The sequence below is a fragment of the Scophthalmus maximus genome, chromosome 13 (genome assembly GCF_022379125.1).
Source record: "Scophthalmus maximus strain ysfricsl-2021 chromosome 13, ASM2237912v1, whole genome shotgun sequence".
Lineage (NCBI taxonomy): Eukaryota > Metazoa > Chordata > Actinopteri > Pleuronectiformes > Scophthalmidae > Scophthalmus > Scophthalmus maximus.
Window position 1 is genome coordinate 20,637,919 of NC_061527.1, and position 19,368 is coordinate 20,657,286.

At 45.6% G+C, this 19,368-nt stretch overlaps 1 protein-coding gene across 4 annotated transcripts; it reads left to right on the forward strand.

Annotated features, from left to right (window-relative positions):
• Positions 1–2,997: 2,997 nt before the first annotated feature.
• bcl6aa (BCL6A transcription repressor a) lies at positions 2,998–19,001 on the forward strand. Of its 4 annotated transcripts, XM_035647013.2 has the most exons (10): positions 2,998–3,212; positions 10,044–10,136; positions 14,334–14,505; positions 14,646–14,867; positions 14,959–15,924; positions 16,284–16,465; positions 16,587–16,754; positions 16,881–17,011; positions 17,373–17,510; positions 17,595–19,001. In XM_035647013.2, the coding sequence occupies exons 1-10, from the start codon at positions 3,185–3,187 to the stop codon at positions 17,736–17,738; spliced, it is 2,244 nt and encodes a 747-aa protein (XP_035502906.1). In that variant the 5' UTR covers positions 2,998–3,184; the 3' UTR covers positions 17,739–19,001. The 4 variants fall into 4 exon arrangements, with proteins under 4 accessions (XP_035502906.1, XP_035502907.1, XP_035502910.1 ...); XM_035647014.2 differs by lacking the exons at positions 2,998–3,212; positions 10,044–10,136 and adding an exon at positions 11,743–11,999; XM_035647017.2 differs by lacking the exons at positions 2,998–3,212; positions 10,044–10,136 and adding an exon at positions 12,095–12,441.
• Positions 19,002–19,368: the final 367 nt, after the last annotated feature.

Genomic DNA, 19,368 nt, shown 5'->3' on the forward strand with positions numbered 1-19,368 from the left:
ATTTGCTGTCGTGTTGTGTGAGTTACCGTTGTGGTTTGCACTTCAGGGCCACCGTACTGTACCTCTTCAAAACGTGAATTCGATATTTCTTCACACAAACTGCGGATGTTCACGACATAGCTGTCTCTCTCTCTCTCTCTCTCTCTGTGTGTGGGTCTCTCTCAGAAATATCTTTTCCCTCCACTTTATAAATGCCAGCTAATGCGAAGCATGAGATGAGGCACGTGTGACCTTTCTCGGGGACTGACAGAAGCCGCCCTGGATGCCACGGAGCTCCATGTTGGCACAACAGAAGGGCCAGCAGTGGGGGCGAAATTACAGATCTGCGCGAAAATGACAAGAAAGGCATTTAATCCGTTCCTGATTTGATAATTACTCACAGTTTACCGCCTCAGAAATGTTTTTCGTACGATGACCGGGGACTGCTCCAGGGAAACTGCCCCGCCGCAACACGGCAGGTTGTTTATGGGATTGTTTGAGAATCCAGAAGGCGTTGAAGAGAATTTATGCGGCACTGTCCAACATGAGATAGATCAATGGATTGATTATCAATCCATTGATCCAGGCTGCTTCCGAAGCTCCGCGAAGGGGGTTACGTTTTAATTAAATGTTTTTCTTGGAGACGAAAGTGGCTGTTAAATTCTGCTGCAGACAGTGTCGGGTCACTGTTTTCCTAACTTCCAGACTATTATTTATTTTTTTAGACCCCGGTGATATGAATTACTGCGAGGCACGCTGCCGAGAGCAAGGATGCTGTGGATCGTTGATCTCGTGTCTCCAAGGGAAAAGGCCAGAAATATGAAGTCTGACTGCGCTCTAAACATAAACAAACAAATAAATATATCAACACTTCGCGAAAAAATCGAATCAAGTTCGAATCGAGAAGGTCGCAAAAAAAAGAGAAAAGAATTCAGTTGATCCCCCTTTTTGTCGATTTGACGCGGGCCGGAATTGCATCAGATGGAAGCATACGCCGACGTCGTTATCAACATCAAAATGTGTTTGACACTGTTCGGCCCCGGGGGCTGCAGCCTCTGCAGCGGGATGATATGGATTACACTCTGCAAACTGACCTTGCCCCCCTCTCATTTCTTTCATGCCTGCCAGTCGAACCCCGTGATGACCGCATGCATCGCATCGCTGCCGAATAAAACCCAAATATCCCTCTGATGATTAAGGTCACTCATACACTGCTGTATGGAAGCCATCCTCTCATAAGCCTCGCAGACCGGGAGGGGAGGGGTTTGTGTGTGTGTGTGTGTGTGGGGGGGGGGGGGGGGGGGGGGGGGGGGCACTTGGACTCCAGTCAGTCTTGAGGTCTTTATTGTCATTTATATTAGGCGGTGTCCAGGTCCTTAAAGCGCCGGCGACAGTTAAGAGGACAGTGCAGTAATCAAAGTTTTCCTCGGGGGCGGTATGACCTGTTGTTGGCTTCCATTTGTGTGTCAAGTCCAGAGATTTAAGCTGCTTCATGAGAAGTTTATCCCTGGATCACAGGGATCCGAGGGGCTCACCGGTCATTTGCCGTCAGCATCCCAAGAGCTCGGGATCGTTATGGGGCTGCTTTATTCTGAAATATGATGGAAATGTGTTGGACTAATTTGGCTTTAGCAGGATTGGCTGCATATTAGTCCACTCATCCAATGGATTATCCCGTGGCTGCAATGAACATACTGTGCATAGACAGATCTGTCAAACACCCAGATCCCCCCCCCTCTAATATCTAGTTCTTCTTGTGTAAGTGCACACTCGGATGCATCCATATTTTATTTTTCTGTAACGATGACAGCACTCATAACCAACACGGTGCCTGATGCGAGCACGGTAATGCGGCGCGGCCCGTAATGCTGTTAATTGTGAGAGCGCTGGGAGTTCTTACCCGCTGAGGTGAGTTTATCTGCACAGACAGCATGTGTATTCACTTAATCTGAGTTCAACATCAGGTGTCAAGTACCATAAAAAAAAAAAAATTAAAACACTGATACGTGTGCGTTCGGCAAATTGCTTCTGGCATGAAGACCGTGGGTCCATGTGCAGAAATGGGATTCGTCAATGGTGTTTGGTTTCATAAAATAAAAAATCATCCCTTTCAATGACATGCAACGGCACTCTAAACAGTGGATCTTGGAAAAAAAGAAATCATTTGATCATTGATGTTATCATTTTCAGGATTTTGCCTCCCTAATTTCCCCTCGGGCGGGCGCACTCCTGACCTCCCTGTTGGCTGCGGCAGGTTGAAGTGACAGCTGGCGTGATGTAATAACACCCCCTCCACTAGACAAGTTATAAAGAGCAATATCTAGCTCCATGGATTGGGATAGGCTTAGGTAGATTAATGCTCCGGGACACTGAAATGTTTGTTGTATAAAAGCTCTGTTTATAAAACAATGTGTCACTGCCGTATACGAGAGACTGATCCGGCAGATGGGCCGAGCTCCGAGAGTTTCCTCCGCGTTTAAAGGCACCGCGAGTCTATGGTTGGTGCTCCTGTGGCTTAATGGGATTTTAGACCCTTCATTCAAATGAATTATACATAGAAAAAAAAAAAGAAAAAAAACTGGGATTATTCTACTGGCTGTTTAATCTCTGTTTTTTTTTTCCTGTTTTTTTCTCTCCTCCTCCTCCAAAACTCCTGCCTGCCTCACGGTTTTAGCATTCGTGCAGAAGTGGAGCGTCTGAGTGCTACAATCAATGAATGCTAGCGTGCAGGCGGCCTATCAGCAACGAGAACCAGAGATGCCCTGTGGACCGTTGCACTGACATGAGGCGCGCTCAGTCGACTTGACTCACTTCAGGGCGTGCAGCCGTACCCGCCTTTCCAGAAGTGCTCCCATCCTGCTGAACGACGACAGAGACACAGATTAGGGTTTCCCCCCCCCCCCCGCCCCGCCCCGCCCCCCTTTGCACTGAAGTCAGCTCCATCCTTTTTCAAAGCTTCAGCCGCCACTCGGGGGAGAGGCTCGGGCACCAGTCACACTCCGCATCCTGGATCATCTAGCTACTAAATCTGGTCAGAACAGTTGGTTCTTTTATTTTTTGACCTTTTTTCCCCCTCCTGAGCTCCGGATCTTCCATCATCTGGTCAAGTTGACCGATCTGGGTGAGAGGCATCGCTGAAAAGACTTTTGGGCCCTTCACGTCCAAGACCTTCAAAATTCAAAGGTTCTGCCGCCGGATTCCCATCATGCCTCACTCCTTCCAGCAGAAAAAAGGTGAGACCTCTCTCTTCTGTTCCTGAAACACCTCTGCATCTCAATGCTGGCGAGGGAATTGATTTTGGAAAGAGAATGAATTCTTGGCAAACCGTTTATGAAACCATATTACCAGTGCCTTTCATATTCTGTGATATATCGTATATGGACAGGAAGCTTTGCCCGCGTAATAAAATGCACCTAATGGAAACCTATTAAAAACTGAGCTTGATTATTTCCTCGAAATATGTTATTTAGTTTAATCCCACTCTTTTACATCGTCTCGTCTGACACTCTCCTAAAGAGCAGTGCAAAGTGACAGGAGAGATATGCATTTACTGTACAAGTAATGTCGACGCACTTGGGAACAAGGGGAACATCAGCACTTCGCACGTCCAGCCAAACACGTCCTGACAAAAGGCCAGGAGCACGGGCTTGACACCTGAGCTGCAGTGACTGATTCATCTGTGTATTTCCATATTGCTTTTTGCGGTGGTTGGCACATCTCTGAGATCAAATCTGTGTAGTACAGATTCACGCGTTCAGTCACGACCCTAACACGCATGCAAAGGGACATTAAAGGACATACAGTAGACACCTGGTTGTGATAAGAACAACTGACATCTGATAAGCAAAGGGGGATACGCGCTGAATTACATCCTCGTGGGTATATCTACTGTACAGTATGTAAAAATGTCAAACGGGCACTTAGACGGGATGCGTGAGACCATTTTGATTCTCTTTTGGTTTTCATGTAGATTAGTTTTCAAGAATACTTCCGCACGTGCATACTGGTCCATGTCGGTATGGCTAAGTGAGTTACACCAACCTTGGCTAAAAATCCAGTGTGGGCCCTCAGGCAAGGCCCTTGACGCTACGTGCCTACCTCTGACATGTACCGATTATTGTAAGTGGCTTTAGACACAAGGTTCAGCAACTTTAATGTAATGTAATGCATGACAGACAGACACTGAATACAAAGGTCAGCCGTTTGGGTGAACCAAACGTGACAATGGGATCTGCACTTTGGCTGGTTGATTTTTGTTGTTGTTGTTGTTGTTGTTAAATTAATAGGATACTATCAAGAAATGCTTTCGGTACTGCACATGCAAAGCACAAAATGTGTTTGTGTGATGTGGACCAGTTGGCAAATATGTAAATGTGTTGAGCACAGGAGGTGTCACTCTGCTCTCTCGCATCAGCACTTCCACCTGGTTTTTCTTGGGTATGTCGGCACTGAGGGTATGCAGCCGCTCTTGGGTAGCACCAATTTTTAAAGAACAATTCGTAATTCTTCACTTCAAACTTGCGTACAGTAGATGCAGATTAATGAGGGCCTGGTGTTGAGACAGCTTGATTTGTTTTGAGCGACCGGCATTCTAACGTAGAGAGTCAGAGAATTTAGAGGAGGAGAGATCTGCCTGGCCTCACGTGTTTACGGAAATAAGACGTAGGCACTGACAAGTTTCATAAGAATATTCAATAAAATACGTATTGTAAGCGAAAAAAGTATGACTTTTTTTTCCTTTTTGTGTAAATCAAATTTAAATCTAGTTTCGCATTTGATGCCTTTGCATCAAATGCGAAACTAGATTTAAATTTGTCAAGCGGTTGACTTCTGCGGCTTGGTAGGATTGCTTTCATCCTCGCCAATCCCATGTCTCCATGTTGGGCTTAAAAATGCGTTTACTGCTTTGGCTGAAAGGAAACCGAAATAAGCTGACATTAAACTACACCTATATACTAATGGAGGGCTGTGAAGGTTTGAGGCAGATGCAATCTCCGCTAGAATATTAGGGCTAATGCCAGATTCCTCTCGTGAAATTAAATTAGGGAAAAGCTCATCTGGAGCCACGTTTTTTTTTTATAGCGTTACACCGATATGTTTAATTAGACATGTAACATTGCTTCATCCAGGATCACATTCATAATTTAGGATATTCTTCCAAAACAAAAGCAATGGAGACGGAGAGCTAAAGTGGTGGATGTGCGTGGTGCACTGTTGCTACTCTGTGCCGGGTTCTTGCAGGACCGTGCCCCGGAGCTATGTATGTGTAGTTCCTGTTTAACCAGCCCTGTAGGCCAGAATCAGCAGTCGGCATTACTGTAGATAGAAGGCAGCTTCTTTGACCTGGCAACGGGAGCAATGCAACATGGGAGAATTTGATACAGTTGACAGTAAAAACTGGGGCCTCAACAAAGAGAGGAGAACGAGCTGCAACGGTTGACGGAGGGACTGGCATGAGAGCTCAGTCCCACCTAAAAACATGTGAGGAGAATTTTCTTTTTCTTCAGTTTTTACTTCGATGTGGCCAACACTGCAAATTGAATGTATGAACAATTCGCATAGTGTAAGGACAACGATTTAAAACTGGTTCGGCAAGTTTGGGTCTTCTTTATCATCACCACGATCTTGTTGATAACGGGGAATTTTCACATGGGAGAGTGGAAATACCGTAGACATGTTAACTTCTGTTGCCTAAAGTTGAAATGACATCCTCACATGTTCATAGGCACCCTCTGTTAATGCATTTTACAGCATGTCAATGGTAATAATAGGAGACTTGGATGGAATATCTGGAGCAAGTGTCGATGCGTTTTCCTCCTTTGTCACCAAAGTGCCGGACGATGTCTGCCTTCAAACGGAACTTGCGAGCACGGGGTTATGGCATGAATAGGTGCCCATGGTGTGGTGGGTGTTCAAGTCGGGAGAACACCCGCCGCCAGGCAACGGCGAATGCAGGAAATGCAAAAGGCCTAATGACGGTGGGAAAAGGGGAATATCAATGTTTTCCTCGATTGTATCATGAAGTTACAAAAAACTGACCTTTATGAGACTAAGATTATAGCATGTTAACTTCCACCCAACCAAAATTAACTTCAGTGGCCTCCGCCATTCCTGCAAATGTCAGCGAACACGTCACAACTCGTGAACTTCCAGAAAATTCGGAGGTCCACAGATGCACGCCCATGTACCGTAAATCAAGCCTTAAAGGGGCAGTAAGCGATTTTAAAACAATACATGTTTTACAAAAAACAGCAAGTATTCCCTCATGGCCCCGCTAGCTGTTGGTTGTATGTGTGCGGCGAAAATAAATTCCCGTTTTACCGTTGCAGCCCTGGCTCTGAAAATGGATAGCAAAAAAAATGGTGCGGACCGCACCACAAAACACTGTATGCGGCTGGTAAACATCACTCCCCAACAACTTAAGATGTTCTAGCGAGTGACGCTACGACTCTTGGCCTTGTAGTTAGCGCCTCTGTCTCACATACCCGAGGCTGCGTGTTCGCGGCCCGGCCAGTGCAGTAAAATCATCAACAACAACAATAAGGAGAGAGACAAGCTTTCCCCAAAATCGCTTACTGCCCCTTTAATTTCTTCACAAAAATTGTAATTATCCCACGTTTATCTGTTACTTTTAGCTGTTAATCTATTGCTTATCACTGCAGTATATTAATTACCTAATACTAATAATAATTTCAACATTTTTATGCTGACTATTTCTCCCGTTTAACAATTACTTTTGGCTCATTGTTGCATATGATCATCCTCTCTTGGTTAACTACAGTATTTAAACCATTCACACCGTTTACTAACTACAGTCGGAACTCTCTCGAGTACAAATACCCCCGTTTGGGAATCAGTGCGTTACAGCATGGGTACAATTGTAAGCAGGAGTATGCATGTCCCTTCAAATCAAAGTTGGAAAAATGCAGAAAAATATGAGAAAGGAGCCTAAATATTTCTAACACATGCCGAGATAATGACTCTTATTGGATCATTATTGAGGGCGGTGCAAAAAAGAAAAAAAGACCCACTTGCTTTCCAATTGATGACCTGCTCAGAAGCTGTATGTCAGACTCTGTTAAAATACAGAGACAGGCCTAAAAAGAAAGAAATCCCTGTCTGTGCAGAAGTCATCCCAAAGTTAACAACTCCTCCGCAAGTGCTCTTCGAAAACCCCCGTATCTCTGGAGAAAGAGGACAAAGAAAGTCAACACTGGGTGGCGTCTCTTTCTGTGCACTCGTGACATACTGTACTCATGTTCTGCGGGAGTAAGTGACCCGACGACAGCAGACAGCACACTGGCGGCGGGACTGTTTCTGGTACGCGTGGAAAATCCCATCATCTCGGACTCTGCAGGCTGCATCGAAAGCACTGATTCTACATGCTTTGATATGGCTAAATTGGAATTCTGGTCCACCGGCACTCCTCTGCAACCTTAGCATGTAGCTTGCACAGGCAAGCCGGTGAACTCAAGGTTATCCACAACAGGCGCACTGCATAAAACTTACTCCAACATTGTGGTCTTTGGGGGTTTTTATGTGAGAGAGTGTCTTTTTCAGATTATAGTGATAGATCAGATTAAAACAGCTTTAAACAACACCTATAAATGTCAAGGGTTGTTGAAAGTCTAAATCTAAAGTGTGTGTGTGTGTGTGTGTGTGTCTATATATATTACTGATCGAAACATTTGCAAGCTCTTAGTGGCACCGCTGTTAATCTTCCTTTCTTTTTTATTTCACCTCGTCAAGTGGGATGAAAGCAACTTTTAACAGTGTGCGTAAGTGCAGAGAAACATGGCAGCATTATTGCACGATCTCATGTCAGAATATGATTTGCCGGTTCGTCTGTTCATTTCCAAAAAGCAAGAGACCTGCTTCCGAGTACAGTGTGTACACCTGAACGGGGAAAAATCTGTTGAAGTATCATCGTCGTTCCCACTGCATCTATTTATCTATTATCACATGTCGTGTTCTTCAACAGATGTTATAAATGATGCATATCATACTGTATGTGTACAATGATTTCTTCAAACCAATGATCGAGGAAAATGCACGAATACGACAAGGAGAGCAAGTCTTTATCTCTTTTTTCTTTTTTACTGACACAGCTGTGCCCCAATTGAGACCTGCAGTCGTGATGGCACTTGACAACTGGACACAAGCGTAAAAAAAAAAAAAAAAAAAATGCTTCTGGGCTGCATTGAGTTAAAAAAAAGTGAAACTTAACAATATGGAAAGAAATTCTTTTAAAGAAAGGAACTAAAAAAGCTCCTCTGTAGCTAACAGCATTATCTGTTTGGTGTTACAGCTCGGTTGCATCATGCCTCTCAGAACAAAACTCCGCACTCACATCTTTGCTGACAATGAACACTGAAGTTGGCAGAAATTTGCTGTGAAACGAGACAAAAGTGTGCAGTTTATGGAGGGGGGGGGGGAAAGTGAGGCAACCTCCGGGCCTCGGGCTTTTGTCAGTGGGCATTTCTATTCAGTGACCTATCGTGCACCGAGTGTAGGCAATGATACGGCTTAGAGATGTCTCACACTGTGTCAAAAGTGTGCGGGATTTTTTTTTCCTCTCTTCTTTTTTTCTTTTCTTTTTTTTTTAATGTGCAGCTGTTACTCACCGGCGCAGACTTGAATGGCTGTCGCAGCCTGGCTTCGGCTGCGATTGTTTCTGAACAGCTTGCCATTCAAACAAAGGGGACCAAGGCCTCAACGTCGCGACCCGTTGTTCAATTATCCAGCCCTGAATGCAGATCCGGGATTAACCGGTACACACTTCGCGCCGCGACAGTGTTTCCCCATCAGTTTAGACAGAGGGGCATATGGATCAGTGTACCCTGCACTCTTCCTCCGTCCTCCGTAAGTGGGTCATTTATGATTTGCCAGGAAATGGTTGAGTAAAAGTTTGCCAAGGATTTGCTGTAATTATCCCATCCTTCTATAGCTGGGCACAGCATGAGGCCTTGGTAAATTACCCATCTCTCTCCTCACTCCTGGATGGTTTATGGCCGTGCATTATGCATATCCGCGCCGGAGTGCCTTAAACACCCCCCAAGTGGATTGAAAAAAAGTTGACGCTGCTCTTTGTTTAGAACTCAAGACAGTCTTTATTTGGCAGTGCTGAATCGGAGAATGCTGTAAAAGCGTGTGTCTTAATTATTTTGGAGACCTCCCCCCTCCTCCCCCGCCCTCCAATGGTTTGTGAACACCTGGAGTGTTTTTAGTGGGATGCCGGATCCAGATGGGCGGATGCTCGGGCAATCCACTGGGGAAATGTCGGTTACATTACGATGGAGTTGTGTTGTCGCACGAAGGGTTAAATCAAACAACAAAAAAAAAGGAGAAAAGAAAGGAGCTGCGTCTGATTAATTTGGATGTGTATGCAAAAGTCTGTTGCTCAGTGACTGAGAAAGATGACTGACAGCTTTAATGTCCCCCTATATGCAATACAAGACATCATTAATGTGTAATGAGAAAGGTATCAGGTACATATATATTTTTAAAATCAAATTTTTAGAAGAAAAAATCTCGAATATGTCAAGTGGAAAATTAGAGAAATGGCTTCATGTTACTGAAGAGGAACATGAAAATTGTTTGAGTTTTACACTTTTCTCTTTTTATCCTCACTTTTTTCCAAAACAAACATATTAGATCAACTGTAGTTGTAGAGATGGACCTATAGGTCATTTAATGTCCCAATGAGGGCAGCCTTTCAAAATGAAATTCACCAAGCAAGACATGGCATTTGCTGTTTATTAGGATGTTGTTTAATGGAGCTAATGCTTTGTTTGCACACTGGTCATAACAATATGAATATGAACTTCATTATTCAAATATTTATTTGATACTCTACCACCACATTATGAATCATAGACCTAACAAATTCAATACAAGAAAATCCACAAATACTTATATACCGGGATTACAGGACTCTATTTGTTAATATTAAAACTGCTAAAGATAAAGGATATGTCTTTTGAAGAGAATTATTTATTAAATAGATGAATTGCTCAATGTAACCGACTGTATCTTATAACCATTTTTTCATTTGTCCTTCACAGCACAGCAAATGCTCCTCCTGTGCCAGGGAGTGAACGGGCTGAGGAGAGACGGAGAATCCACACTTTGGAATCAGCACAAACAAAGTTTCCAAGGTGGGTCACTGACGGTAAACCCGTGGCCATCAACTCATGAAATTAATACTAACTTTCAGACGCAGTCATATACGCCTCCCCTAACCAGGCATCATAAGCAGAGTAACTGGTTAAAGAAAATGTAAATTCAGACCTGGTCTCTCTTTGATGCCATCATTTCATGCAAAAAGCCGTCAGGTTTCACACGGAAGGGGCAGAGAGTAACACACTAAAGAATACTGAGAAGTAAAAAAAAAAAAGACTTTTAGTTCATTCTTGCCCAAACTTTTCAGAAATGACGCAACAGGGGGTACAAACACCTTGGATTAAATGGAAGAGAGAGAGAGAGGAGAAAGAAAGATATATATGCAGAGATGCATTACAATTAATTTTTCCAGGAATTGTTTTCCTTTGCATCACAATGAGCATTATTATCTGTGTGCACATCAACTGACATGGACACACTCACCGGCATCCTCCACTTTAACACTAGTCGAGGTTGTCCGATCCATAAAGAAACGAGAAAAACAATAATTCTGGACGGAAGAGATATGTTCAAAGGGAGGGAGGAGAAGCTGCAGTCCCACTCAACTGTTTTTGATCAGGAGGAGATGTCTGAGGAGTCCGACTGAGTTTCGAAAGCACCAGAAAGACCAAACACCTAAAGCTGACCTCGAATTTCACAACGCGTATAAAAGCTCTCACGACATTTAATAATCCAAACGTCGGACGCATGAGACCTCGTTTTCATGCAACAAGTTCGCCCCGTTATCCCCGAGTTTATTCACTTGCGGCGCATCTTCAACCAGCAATAAACCGTTTGTTTCACCAACTGCCTGTCATAACTGCAGCTCCTTCACGCGCACACGCACGCACGCAAACACACACACACACACACACAACTTCGCCGTAAAGGCAGATGAGACAAAACAACGCACCATCTCAACCGGATTGTGCCAAGTGCCAATTCCACCACGCGCTGATTTAACTGTAAAAAATAAAAATAAATAAATAAATAAAAACGCTTGACAATTCACATCCACACGAAAGCACGCTCAACTATACAGACTTGCGAATAATAATAATTATAATAATAATAATAAAAATAATCTATCAAAGCTTTTTTTCCCTTTTTCAACAAACCCCCGATGGCGACTCGCAGTATTCTCCGTCTATGAAGGCAGCAGCAGCAGCATACCTGCAGGAAATCTGGCTTTTTTTAAAGAGAAAGAGAAAAAAAAAAGAAAAAGAAGATGAAGAATTCTGGACACAAAGAAAAGCCCGAGCCCTGTCACACCAACCCGCCCGCGTGGGCCTCATTAAGATGTCTGTGTGTGTGTGTGTGTGTGTGTGTGTGTGTGTGTGTGTGTCTCTCTCTCTGTACGTGAAGCGTCTTGTCCTGTGTGTTAAACGCGACCAGAGGCAGCGACACGATATATTGCCCCAGTCATGGAATATAAATTAGTTCTGAGAATCTCGGGGGCTGGGTCTGAGGGAGCCCGTGACGTCGACGGCTCGACGTCCTGTGACTGCGGGTCGAACCAAAGGCAGGGGTTGGGGGGGGGGGGTGTTCGGCTCGCAGGGGCGACAAGTCGCGGCGGTCTTTTCACAACTTTACGCTTCTGTTTGTGCGCATTGTCGCGTCGGATTCGCTCCCCGCTCCCCGCGAGGACCGCGCGGCGCCATTCGAGCCGGGACGGCTGCTTCGGAAAATCGGTCGTTTGCCCGGACAAAAAAAACAAAAACTCTGCCCCGCCCCCCCCGCGCCGCGCGGCGGAGTGGTACGGTCCCGGGCTCAAATTCCGAGAATTGAGCTCGTCTGATTCTTAGAACTGGGGTTCTTAGAAGTGGTGATGCAAGAAGTTTCTAGGAAAGCGCTACCAGGTGATTTTTTTTTTTTTTAAATTCCCTTCTTTTACGTCTAATTTGGTGCGAACTTGTTATCTGCTGTTTATTGCTGCTGGTGTGCGTGTGTGCGTGTGTGTGTGTGTGTTTTTAAAGACAAGGGCTCTTTGACCATTTTGTGCCGTCGGTAGTTGTTAGTGGAGCCGGGGATGAGTGTGTGTGTGTGTGTGTGTGTGTGTGTGTGTGTGTGTGTGTGTGTGGGGGACACTGTTTGGTTGTGGCAGTTTGGCGTAGAGCTGGAACTCTGGAGCGGCTCCCGCGGTGACAGGCGGGCGCGCTGCTCTCTTGACAGCTCGCCTGTCTCGGCGCTGCGCCGTTAGAACCGCCGGGGCGGGCTGTGGCTCCCCCGCACCGCACCGCACCGCACAGCCATGTCGTGGAGCTGCAATAACGCTCGGGTCAAACACAGGGAGAGATGACGGTGGCGAACTCTGATTTCGATGCCGCTCTGTTCGCTCGCGTGTCAACACGCAGGAGCGGAGGAGGAGGAGGAGGCGGCGGCGGCGGCGGCGGCGGCTCGCGCGCTGTCAGACGAAGTTTGGAGGCAGCATGGCCGCTCCGGGCCGCCGTCCGCCGCGGCTGTTGATGTCGCTCCGCTAGTGGAGCGCGAAGGAGCCCCGAAGTTACTGTAACGTTGTAGCGGAAATATTAGTGTGTGTGTGTGTGTGTGTGTGTGTGTGTGTCTCTCTCTCTCTTTATTTTCGCGGCAGTGTGTGTCCACGGGACACGTCGTCGCACCGAAGTTGCAGCTCGTGTTTCCACCGTGACAGTAGTGTGTGTGTGTGTGTGTGTGTGTGTGTGTTTGTTCGCACGGTAACCCGACGTCAACCCGACCGCAGCGAGTCGAGAGGTTTCTCAGTGTCGCCTCGTTGTTATCATCTCACACACACACACACACACACACACACACACACACTTCACTGTGAACAGCTGGACCACGATCCAGCCGCAAAATATGTTTTTAAAAACCTTAATATTGTTTTGTCTGATTTCAAAAAATAAAAAAATTGTAAAAAAACAATCTGAAAAAGGAATGTGCGCGCGCTGAAATTTGATTCCAAGTGGAGTTGTGCAGCTGTGGTCGTCCGCAAGGATGTTCTGAGGGTCTAGGTTTTTTTTGTTTACGTGTGTGGTTGTTTGCCAACAACAACAACAACAACAACAACAGGAGGTGATTGTTGCCATTGACCAGCTGATCGGAGCATGTGTGTGTGGTTCAGGGCTGACGCGTGCTGGTCCGGGTTCCATGGCTTCTACTGTCGGGACGTGTCCAGTTACAGACTCGAGTCCTGCAGTTTGAAAAGCTGAGGCAGTTTGCCGGGACTTGATGAAAATATGAGTTTTTCACTCCATCAAAGTAAATGATCTGGAACAAAATGCTTATTTGTAATTTAGTTTCTTTTAAACAAACATATAATGGGGCAAAGGAGATGCGCGCGACTGGGCTTCACTCGCTATTATAACAGACCAGCAAAAAGTGTTGCGTGTGTGGGATTGACACTTGCACCTGGTTATTAAAAAGAAGAAGAAAAAAATGAAATCAAATGGTGGGTGACATTCAAATTCGTGGTTCGGACTGTGTTATTTGGAGGACAAAGAAGTTTTGAGACGAGTCGCGCTGATTGCAGATTTTTTTTTCTCTCCCAATTTTATTTCCGTTATATGTTTTTAATCATCCAGTTCATAACTGGAGTACAACTCCGCCGAGGACAGAGACTGGCTCAACTTTTCTCCGCTTCGCTCCGAGTCAGACAGATGTGCAGCGCGTGCGCTCATTTTCATATTCGACGAATAAAACCAGCGGAGTTTAAAAGCACGCTCAGAAATGGTGCTTATATTTGTATTTATTTTAATGTGTGCTATTTTTGAACTCATGACTGTTTAATGAGAGAGAGAGAGAGAGAGAGAGAAAAGACACATACAGAAAGAACCATTCATATTGTAGTGTGCCGTTCAGTTACGACGTGCTACCAATTGTCCATCCACATCAATATGTGAACTGTGTTTGTCATCTCGTCATATTGATTTCGCTGGAGACAGCAAAGGGGGACAGAAAAGATTTCAAAGGTGGAAATTTAAATGTCTAGACAGTGTTTATTTAATAAATGGCGCCGCCTTCTGGTCGACGGGCTGCATCTGATGCAGACCCTTTTATGAGTGAGGGTCATAAATAATTTCAGCCCCTGCTAATTTACTCACTAACTAGTTCTTCATCCAGGGGGGCGAGTGGCAGCAGCAGGGCACACAGCCAACGAGGCACTTACAAAAAATAATGAAATAATCACTTTTTTTTTTCTATCTTTCTATTTGCAGAACTCGACAAAATGGCTTGCGCAGCGGACAGCTGCATACAATTCACACGCCACGCGAGTGATGTTCTCCTCAACCTGAATCGGCTGCGCAACAGAGACATCCTCACCGATGTCACCATTCTGGTGAACAGACAGCAGTTCCGTGCGCACAAGACCGTCCTCATGGCTTGCAGGTGTGTATGTGTGTGTGTGTGTGTGTGTGTGTATGTTATTAAAAAGGCCAACTTTTATGAGCCAATTTAGTTTCTTCTGCCGTTTGAAGAAGCGACTGATCTTTGTCGTGCTCCTTTTTTCTCTTCATCCCTGATCACAGTGGGCTGTTTTACACCATCTTTACCGACTCCCACAAGTGCAACCTTAACGCGATCAGCCTGGATCCGAAGGTGGACCCGGAGGGCTTCGCCATCCTGCTGGAGTTCATGTACACCTCGCGTCTCACCCTGAAGGAAAGTCTGATCATGGCCATCATGAACACGGCCATCTACCTGCAGATGGACCATGTTGTGGACACCTGCCACAGATTCATCAAATCCAGGTTAGTGGAAACTTCCCCCTGCACGTCAGTATAATCCACCCATCGTCAACATCTGTATGTTTATATCACGTTTCTGCTGTTGTCTTCGCAGTGATCCATCTGTCAAGCTGCCCAGAGATGAGTTTTTGGTCAGTCCCTTGGTCTTACCTCAGGACGTCCACGCGTACCGGCCCCACGATGTGGTCGACAGTTTGCACAGCCGCGTGGCTCCGTTCCGGGACGGGCGGCCCTACAGCTCAAACCTCTTCAACGGGGTCAGCACCCCCAGCAACTACCATCTCTACGGGCAGTTTCCCATGCCAGGATTCCCTTTCCCCCTCTGCAAGCTGACTGACGCCAAAAACGCGTTCGCGGACTTCTCTAAGAGCGGTCTCCACCACAAGCACTGTTCCCCGCACGACAGCGCCAACGCCATCAGAGCAGAATACACCAGGGCGGTTGGCCCGGGCTCCTCCGGCATCATTCACTCCACCACCTACGCTTCCAGGGAGATGGCGAGAGACAACGAGATAAGGAAGGAAAGCCACGAGGGGGTCGGCCAGTCCCTCGGCTTCGGCGCGAGGAAGCGCACGTTTCCCGCGCTAAGCCTCGAGCACCAGAAGGACTCGGGCAAAGAGCAGGCACCTCAGGCCGAGGAAGACCTGGTCCACCAGCACTACCCGCTGGGAATCTCGGCCGCCGGACGCAAGAGTCTCATGAGCAGCCCGCAGAGCCCCCTCAAATCAGACTGCCAGCCCAACTCGCCGACGGAGTCCAGCAGCAGCAAGAACGCCAGCCTCTCGCAGGCCGCCGGGGTGCAAGCGCCGCAGGGCACGCAGGACCCCAAAGCGCGCAACTGGAAGAAGTACAAGTTCATCGTCCTGAATCAGAGCGCCAAGGAGGACGAGGCGGGGCTGCGGGATCCCGGGCTTCGCTCACCTCAGCGCCTCGGCCTGCAACCCTACCTCCACCCGAGCGATTCGGAGAACCTGGACCCGCAGATCACGAGCAAGAGGAGCGACCACAGCGAGGATCTGCCCGCGCCCCAGACCAGTCGTCTCAACAACATCATCAACAGGTGGGTGGCTGTTTGTGTTGGAGCTCGTGTAGAAGAAGAAACTGCACTTTTGACAACGCGTATCATTTGCTGGGAGGCTATCGCGCGAGTGGAGGAGTTTACAGCAAATGTTTTGTTTCCTGACACCCGGTCTTTCTTTGCGCCTCGGAGGGCTGACCTCGAGTCCTGCTCCCTTGAAACCAATCCGCGTCGCATCGAAATTCCCTGCTCTGCTCTTGGACTCCCAACGGCATGAATTTAGAAAGTTACATTTGGAATTACGTTGGCGCCACTCTGATTTTGTTATGTCTGAATTTCACGATATTTTGAGCTCGAGAACTTTTGACGTTTAAGTATTTGTGTTTTTGTTTTTTCTGCAGTGCACTCGAGGGGTCACTGAGGAACGGAGACAGCCACCCCCCTCACTACCTGAGCCGCCTTAACTGCTCGTCCTGCGGCACCCAGGCCCCACAGCACTCCGAGGTCTGTCCCAACACCCCCAGGTCCCGTCTGGCAGAAGACATGACGGAGCTGCACTCGGAATACTCCGACTCCAGTTGCGGTGAGTTTTTTTTTAAGTGTCAAGCGACGAACGCAAATCTCAAATGGATCTCGTATCATTTAGAGCCAGAGGCTGACTTTTTGTCTCCTTTTTTTCTTTTAATGACTCCTCCCCTGAACAGAAAACGGCACTTTCTTCTGCAACGAATGCGACTCCAAGTTCGCCGAAGACGAGGCGCTGAAGCAACACATGCTTCAGGTGCACAGCGACAAGCCATACAAGTGTGACCGCTGCCAGGCAGCTTTCCGCTACAAGGGCAACCTCGCCAGCCACAAGACTGTCCACACAGGTAAAAAAAATAAATATATATATATAAATATATAATAAAACTCTGTGATCTCAGATTCATCTGTTGGCTTTCAAGTCTTTGCCTCTTCGCTGCTGACAATCTGAAGTGTTCTCTTTTCTTCCTCAGGAGAGAAGCCGTATCGCTGTAACATCTGCGGTGCTCAGTTCAACAGACCAGCTAACCTCAAGACTCACACTCGCATCCACTCAGGAGAGAAGCCATACAAGTGTGAGACGTGCGGCGCTCGTTTCGTACAGGTACCAACACCCCTTGCGTAATAAAATAAAAAAAAAAAAAAGGAAATCTCAACATTCTCTCCCTTCTCTGTTTGCATACAGGCTGACAGCATTAACACTTAACTCTGAACTGTAATTATGGGTGGGTATCGTTATTATCAGCTTTACATAAGTAGTCCATAATTACAGTGGAGAACATGCTTGAGGGTGTTCTTGTATTTTTTAATACAATGGATACCAATACATGCGTTATTTGAAATGTTTCATAAAACGTGTCAGGGTAAAATAAAAATTCCCTGGTAATCGCTTGTGTTGGTTTGATGCCAGTTTCGCTGTCATGTCATGATTCAAGCTGATTTTATTTTTCCCTTCAACGTTTCAGGTTGCCCATCTCCGTGCCCATGTGCTGATCCACACGGGCGAGAAGCCATACCCGTGTGAGATCTGCGGAACGCGCTTCCGTCACCTGCAGACGCTGAAGAGCCACCTCCGCATACACACGGGAGAAAAGCCCTACCATGTAGGTTGACGTGCACTAGACTGTATTTTAAGACATGATCTCCCCCAGAAACTAATTCAGTGTTGCTCCGCTTCTGCTTTCCAGTGTGAGAAATGCAACCTGCACTTCCGCCACAAGAGTCAGCTGCGGCTGCACCTCCGACAGAAGCACGGCGCCATCACCAACACCAAGATCCAGTACCGCATGTCCACGGCCGACATGCCCACTGACTTGACGAAGGCGTGCTAAGCCGAAAAAAGAAAGAAAGAAGGGAACAGTTTTAATCGGAGGCAATCTTGACCTTGGCATTTAAAGACCCCCCCCCCAACTTGTACAATCATCCAAAATTGTAGTGCCACACTGTGTTCATTAGACGAATAAATTGGCCGCGTACGCCATTTCTAAACGGGTTTCCACTACATGTGAACGTAGAGCCACTTACGGCATCTTAGTCACTTTATTGTTTCTACATAGATATGAATATATATAAATGTGTGTGTGTGTTGGGTGTGTTTCTAAGCTTTGAAGGTACGTATATAAAGCTTTATTTTGTTGAAGGATGGAATGTAAACAATCTGTTTGTTTTTTTGGAAATACAGTATTTTATATCAGAGATACTTAACTTTTCTGGAAGTATTGAAAAATTTTCGATTGACGGGTGGTACATATATTTTAAGATAACGAAAATTTTTTGCGGCTGCATATCGTCATCTATACATTTTTATGTCGATGTACGTACACGTCGCACCATGTCAAGTTGCCATATTCGTGCAAAAAGGAGAAGAAGAAGAAAGTGAACGTGTAATTGGATTTAGTCTAAAAACATATCAGATGACTGCTGCTGTCTGATGAGGATATGCATGAGGAGATGTTCTCTATACTGTTGCCAGTTGTCAGTGGGTACACGAAGTGGGCAACTGCATAAATATTGTGACATATTGTGTAATAATATCTGTGGGATTGCCCTCTGCTGGCAGAGCCAATCTTAAGTGTTGAACTGCATTTCAAGGTACTGCTTTATGACCAAGAAAATATTTTGCTTCAAATGTATTTGTATAGATGTGACTGACTTTTTTTTCTTCTTTTTTTGGTTCATTTGTTTTGAATAAGTGAAGGTTTACAGTTTTTGGTCATTGTTCTAGATCCTACAGTAAAGTTGTGTAAATGTCAAGGTTTCTGTTTGTACATACACTGTGTATTCAATGTGCCTTTCTCTATGGCGACTGGATCCCTCTCCATTCAGCCCAGCTCTATTAAGGTACAACTCAAGGACACCATTTGTCCTAATTCCCTGTGTGTGTGTGTGTGTGTGTGTGTGTGTGTGTGTAAATATTTTAAATGCTTGTCACCAACCTTAAAACATGCAAATTCATCATTGTAAATCTTCAGGACATGTCTTTTGGATTGGGTTTTTTCTTCCTTTTCTTTTTTTTTTTAAACATCATTACAATTATTGTAAAATGTTATAGATGTATGAATGTAAAATAAAGGTATTGGATTTCTATGTATTAACACCAGAGGGACATCTTTTCATTTAATAGCTACTTAAGAAGAAACTAGTGGTCATCAGCATAAAACCTCTTTGAACTGTATCCACAAATAAGTTGACTGTATTTTTATTTTAAATAGCAACTAAAATGAGATGTGCTACAAAAGACAGCAGCACCTATTTCACTCAACTCCCATCAATGTTCAAATCCAAATCCGGGAAGTGTCACGAGCTCTAATAAATACAATGGTAAGTTCTCAACTTGAGTGTGACAATAATGTCTTTAGTGTCCTGCTGTTCGTACACTGTACAACTGCTTAACATGGAAACTAAAGGCCACAACAAACCATCAACACCTTCAGTTCTTTGTTATCTAATGACTTAAAATGG